The 6896-nt window shown below is 42.3% G+C and overlaps 1 protein-coding gene across 3 annotated transcripts in view; it reads right to left on the minus strand.

Moving 5' to 3' along the window:
• Nucleotides 1-5142: 5142 nt before the first annotated feature.
• ttc33 (tetratricopeptide repeat domain 33) overlaps nucleotides 5143-6896 on the minus strand; it is an 11974-nt gene continuing 10220 nt past the window's right edge. For all 3 annotated transcript variants that reach the window (XM_035667902.1, XM_035667901.1, XM_035667899.1), the window contains exon 5: nucleotides 5143-6441. In XM_035667902.1, coding sequence (XP_035523795.1) covers nucleotides 6067-6441 — 375 coding nt within the window. In that variant the 3' untranslated portion in view covers nucleotides 5143-6066. The remainder of the gene's footprint in view (nucleotides 6442-6896) is intronic.

Genomic DNA, 6896 nt, shown 5'->3' on the forward strand with positions numbered 1-6896 from the left:
ATAATAATACTAATACTACTACTACTAACAATAATAATAATAGTAATAATAATAATAATAACAATAATAATAATAATGACAATAATAATAATAATAACAATAATAATAATAATAATAATAGGTAACACAAAAACTTTAGCCAATGAACTCCAGTATCCTCTGGTTGTTGTAAATCGTATTAAATCTCTCTCAGAGTAAGATCAGTGTATAATATTGAATATCTTCGGCGTGGCATACCGAGGCAATACATTTATAATTACATCGACTATACTTGTATAAAATACATCTCGAATCGATCCAGTGTTCAGTCACACTCAGCTGTTGTAAGGAAGAGACTGATAGTGGAACTAACTGTGGTCACGTCTTTCAAACAGTCCAGAAGCTTTCCACACACTTCGTACAACGTCTGAGAGTGTCGAGAGGGAAACTATCGTGTGGTTCCTGCTGCTCAGTTTCCCCCAAATGAAGGCTCTGCTCATCCAGCACAACACACATTTAACACACATTTATATCTTTTTTTAAGCTGTTTTGCTGAGTCTGAGCGCAGACGTTTGCTGAGCCACTACGTGTGAGAACTTGTATGCCTTCCAGCGCTGTTTATTGAAGTGCCAGATTAAATTAGTAGTACTGTAATTAGCTCTGCTGATGCCACCCGTTGAAACACTCACACTATAAGTGTCTCTGACAGTTTTTAGTCTTCAGTTTGAGGTAATTCCTCTCTAAACACTTCAGATCAGCACTGCTGTGAGCGATGGGTGACACTTTGTTTATGGTAAATACTCTCATCAGTTATCACTGTAATCACTGTAACACAATAATACAGACTACTATCTTCCCCACCGGCTTCTGAGCGTCTCCGTGTGTGTGTGTGTGTGTGTGTGCAGCAGTGACAACCTTATTAACTGTCTCATAGGAGTCGTCCAGAGAGCAGTGGAAGGAAGTGACAGACGTTTTGGGTGTTTCTCCACACAACAGTTGAGCCTGTTATCATCGTGGGAGAGGAGGAGACGGATGAGCTGATAACTTAGAGGGAGAGGAGGACAGACAGCGGGAGCGGCTAAAAGGGAGGCCTGTTGCAAGAAGAAAGCCGGCTCATCCGCTTCCTTCTCCTCTTTCACCTCCTTGATTCGTCCTCTCTTTTCTTTCTCTGTTTTCCCCATGACCTCTGCAGCCCGGCTCTGATTAGATAACTGTCTGCTTCGGCGCGTCAGGCGAGGCTGCACCTGAGTAGAAACACCGATCATCCAAAGACAATCAGAACAAAACACAGTGGAAGTGAGTGGTTGAATGTGATACGATCTCCCCTCGAGAGCCTTGGAGAGGGAACGAGCGTGTGAATCTGCAGAGAAAATGCAGAGTCTGTTGTGTGGTCGTCTCTGGAGAGGGTGTGTATGTGGAGCGGATCTCCTCTCGCTGTGATGAGTGCAATGAAGAGATGCAACACACAGAGTTTTGTCTGAAGGTCACTGCTGTCACCTCGTGCCTGGATGAAACTTGCTTGACCCACTTTGTCGCCCGAAGGCGCTCAAACACACACAACACCTCCTCCCCCCACCTCCGCCTCCGACACGCACTCAGGCAACCTCTCTGCCCTGACACCTCAGCACACACACGGCTGCGTCCATTAAGCACATTTCTGCCGTACGACTGCTGCCGACGCCCCCCCTCGCCCTCGATGTGCACGTTCGCACTCACGTGCACGGTCGAGTGTTTTTTCCCAGCGGTTCCCACGTCTGAATTTGGCAGGAATGTTGGCAGCCCGGTGGGGAGCCTCTAAGGCGGTGGGGTTTGTTTCTCCCTTCACATTTTTATCAAGCAGTAGTTCAACATTTTCAGAAATGCTCGCCAGCAGTTTAGATTAGAGGATCGACACCACTCGCATGTCTTTCTGTTAAATATCAACCAAAGAATTCAACCTGCCGTAACCTCTAAAGCGTTTCTCATTTGTTTGACGTATAAAAGCGACAAGTTGTGGTTTTTTTGGTGTTGAATGTGTTTTGTTTTATTCCAGGCGTACTGACTTTTTTAAGACGGACCAGCTGTTTCCAGTCTTTATGCCACTTTGGGCTCTAGCTCCAAATTTAATGCGTAGATGCAGAGTGGCATTGATCATCAAACTCTTGGCAAAAGTGTGAATTTCCCTCAAATGACACCTTTTTAAACTCCCCTCTCCCTTTCTCTGCTTCCTTCTCTCTTGTCATTAGTCAAATGTTTTCACTCCACACCACGGCTGTCTGGAAAACAAGTAGGCCAGTATACACTTTAGTGAGCACACGTGCAGTTCAGTGTGTGTGTGTGTGTGTGTGTGTGCACGGCTGCAGAACCACACCCTGGACTCACGCCACGCTTTTAAAGCAAACACAGAGAGGAAGAAAGGCGACTTCTGGAGCGATTGAGCTTGTTGTGACAGCGCTCTGCACTAGTTTAGGCCGGGATGGTGTTGACTGAGTGTGAGGAAGGAGCAGAGTGATGATGGTGAGGTACAGTCCCTCTGGTGGAGTTTCATTTGAAGCTGGTTGGAGCAGACACACCTTCAACTCGGCTGTTTTTATTGCTGCTGTCAGTCCAGATGCCTGGAATAGTTTTGAGAGGCTAAGATCTCTATTGGTGTGTAAAACTCCGCCTCACCTCCCGCGTGCGGTTGATACTGCGACCTGAAACCAACAAGCATACATAAATTATCACCACTTCAACACGAGAGCCATGTCGACTTAGACTTCTCTTTATTGATCCTTTTGGGATGACTCCCGCAAGGAAATTGAATTTCCAGCAGCTTATTAAAAAAATGTAGAAGAATAAAGAAAAAAAAAATACAGTACAAGATAAACAATATAAACAATAAACTCTTTGCTAGATATAGAAAGTAGACAATAAACAGTATAAACAATAAACTCTTAGATATATATAGAAAGTAGAGATAAGAATAAAAATAAGATAAAATTCACGGAAAATGAAATCAAATAAGATAAGTGTAGAGAAGTGTATAGAGGATCTGTGTAGGGGATAATACTATATGCCTTGTGTGTTATACAGTCGATACGGGCATTGTCATTGTTAAATCATGGATAAGCGCATCAATTAGAGATTAGCAGTTACATTAAATTTAAATTATTGCACTTAAGTGGTGGATCAAGTTATTGCACAAAAAAATAAAGAAAAATAGTGTCCAGGTATGTATGAGTAGATTATTATTGCACAGTTATTGCACCCAGTTTATATGAGTGGACTACCAATCCTTTCCCGCTGTCCTCATTTTACCGCTATTTCCTCCTCCCCCCACCGAGTGAGGAGTTGCAAGTGTATGGCACGAGGGACAAAGGAGTTCTTAAGTCCTACTTGTCCTACACTCTGGGAGGAGCGCAGCCTTTCACTGAACAGGCTCCCTCGTTGATGATGAACGGTGTGCAGGGGAGTGGCTGGCATTGTCAAAATGTACCAGCAGCTTGTCCAAGTGTCCTCGCTCCCTCTGCCACCCGTCACCAGTAGGTCCAGCTTCATGCTGACCACAGAGCCGGCCTGCCTGATCAGTTTGTCCAGTCTGGAGGTGTCCTTCTGGATATGCTGCCCCCCCAGCACACCACAGTGTAGAAGAGGACACTGGTAACCACAGACTGATAAAACATCCACAGCAGTTTGCTGCAGATGTTGAAGGATCGCAGTCTCCTCAGGAAGTACAACCTGCCTTGTGTCTTCCTGTACAGGTGGCTGGTGTGTGTTGTCCAGTCCAGTTTATTGTCCAGCCACAGCCCGAGGTACTTGTATGATGATACAGCCTCCACCTCAGCTCCCTCTAGCAGGACTGGTCGCGCTCTTGGTCTGGACCTCCCAAAGTCAATGACCAGCTCCTTCGTCTTAGAGGTGTTGAGCTGTAGGCAGTTAGTGTGACACCAGAGAGCAAAGTTTAAAAAAATATTTAAAAAAAATATATAGATCAGAGACATAGAGACATGATTGTAAGCTCACAATCGGATCCAGTAATAATGTGTTTGGTGATTGGCAAGGTGTGAAGGTTAATATACAGCAGATTTTATATAATCTTTTTGTGGAAGTACTCATAACTACTATTATGTGAGTATAACTATTGCACTAATAAAACACACACTATTATTTCACAAGGATGATTTGAAGGCGTATCAAGGCCTAGAGGGCACTTTACCACGTTTTATCTACCATAGGGGTATCCAAGAGGGCACTTGCTGCATCAGGGGGGTAAGAGGAGACAGAGAAACTCAGGATTTGTTAAAGAAAACGTACCAGCAGGTTACCATGGTAACTGACATAATTGAAGTCACCTCTTTTTCTGGAACTAAAACCTCTCAGCTTCCCCCATCTCAGGGTTAACAGACTCAGAGAATTCTGTTTCATTTGTTCAAGCACATAAGCAACATGTAAACAGACTGAGAGCAAAAAAGTTCACCCAAATTATGAGATGCATAACAGCGGACAATAAATATACTGCAAATGCTCCAGCATTATCAAATCCATCACCACCAGCAAATTAGTATTTTTGTTGTTGTTTTACAGTTTTATTGCAGCAATACAGTTTAACATCTAAAACCTAAAAGAGGATTTTTAGTCATCATAATCTCTCTGTATCCATTTTCCAGTGTGGAGGAGGGCTGTCTGAACTTATCAAAATCTAATCAAAATCAACTAATAGTGTTGATGTTTTTCCTTTGACTTCTTTGGTTATTATGAGGCATTCCAATTGAAATGGAAACAATGACTTGGTGTAACTAGCGCCGTCAGGAAGGAAACACAGAGTACTCAGCAGCTTGTGGGTATCCTACACCTTCCTCGCTACGATTAAATCTTGAGGTTTGTCTATGTAGCATGTTATACAGAAGTGTGAATAAATGTGTTCTGGGGCGTTAACTGTATACAATGTCTTTGTGCTTCAATACCGATGATGCAACCAAAAGGATGTTTTCCCATCACCCATCACCCTCAGCTGTACTGGTGCTATCAAATGTGAGCATGAGAACCCACTAAACAACTATGGTAAACATTGGCAAACAGAGCAGCTAGCATGGCTGTCGATTCTTGTTACTCACTCGGTTAAAAATCACTATAATGCTAACATTTGGTTCCAACTTGGAACAACTTCAACTCTGTAAAACTGCAGCAAACAGAGAACTATCACTCATTTAGATTCATGTTTATTATTCAATGGCATGCATCATCTTTCACAAACACAGACACATGGAGAACCTCACAGGTCATTTACATTTGACTATCACACTGGATGTGATCATTTCTTTTCCTGTATTTTCCTTTTAAGACAAATCTCTACCATCTTTCTATCTTGATGCTGATTTGTGTTTATACCTTAATCCTGGAGGATACTAAATTCTGAAAGACTGATTTAATGTAGCATAAAGAAAACAGCTTTAACATTATGGTTTGATTGTCTTTCTTTATAAATGTGCTAGCAGCTTCTCACTGTGTCATCTATAGGATAATTACAGTGTGATTGGAGCTTTTGTTTTCTTTTATTTGTACATTTAAGTAAATTGAGTCAAATTTTAATTAAAAATCCCAAATGAAAAGGCTGCCAACTTCAACCAAGCACTGTTTGAAATTCATTAAAACCTAGGGACTCTTGGTAGATTCTAATGTATCCACAGTGTACATTCACTATTAACTAAATGTGTTACTGTGCTATTCAGAGGAAACACTTACAATAATAAAGAGTCAGAACTAGAAATATAAAAGTGTCTAGCTTCAAGATCTTGGACGACTGGAACTGAATGGGACTGACAGTAAAAGAGCCAGAAAAGATAAAAATATCTTTAATCTTTATGTATGCGTGTAAAGGTTTACATGCACATTTAACGTAATTAACATTAAAGGAATGGAAAATGTAAAACAACAAAACTCAATTGTCTTTTATTCTGTTGCAAATAAACCTTAACTAGAATTAGTCAGTTTTCATGGTTGCTTCTGAATGAGACTTTTTATGCCATAGCTTCACACACTCACAGTGGTTTCAGAAATAATACCATTCAGTCCTAAAAAATGTAACCAGGACAAAAAAAACTAAATAACAAACAAACGGAGACCAGTTCAAAGTCCTCTTGCTTTGACAAACTTTTCCTTTGATGGTGTCGCCGTGTCCTCTGATCCCCCTTCCCCAGTGACTACATTTTTTATATTTCCCTCAGCGTCTACGACCACGGCGGTCCTCTTCAGCTCCTCGTAGCGTGTCTGTCGCTCAGCAACCGCCTCACAGGCAGCCAGCACCTCATCAGACTCAAAATCATACTCCTGTTCGAGCTCAGGGGCATTAAGGATCTGTCTTTTAGTCTCCTCCTCTTGCCGGATTTTCTCCTCAGTTGCTGAGTGCTGCTTCTGTAACCTGCATGCCCACGCCAGGTCTTCCTGCCACAGGGTGCGCTCCGATGGGCATATGTGGATGGCGACCTGGAAGGACTTAACAGCCTGCAGGGACAGAACAACATGAGAGTAAAACACGAGCTTTCAGGGGTGGTCATGGAAGATAAAAGTAATTGCTCAATCTGCCTGTGTCTCGCTGTAATTCCGACAGATGATGACGAACGGCGTGACGCTCGCATCTGTGCAGCTGAATCAGCAGATGGGGCATCATCGGCACAAGCAGGACCCTAGCATTCTTTGTGCTGTATTGCAGGCAGATTTATGGTTTCATTAAGAAGACATCGATATCTCTTAGCTGATTGTGCAGTTGTAGATTGATGTGAAAATGATTGTGCTACTGAACAGAAATACAAATGGCCTTGTTTATTGGACCTTTAGCTGCGATGATTAGCTGCCTGGTGAAATAAATCCATTGCTACGTGCCATTTGAGCTGCCTGATGCGCTCCTAAATCAAGTCTGACACGTCTGAAATCTGTTAAGCATATATATATATATATAT

Source organism: Morone saxatilis, unplaced genomic scaffold (assembly GCF_004916995.1).
Source record: "Morone saxatilis isolate NCDOM2014 unplaced genomic scaffold, NCSU_SB_2.0 Contig21, whole genome shotgun sequence".
NCBI classification, from domain to species: domain Eukaryota; kingdom Metazoa; phylum Chordata; class Actinopteri; family Moronidae; genus Morone; species Morone saxatilis.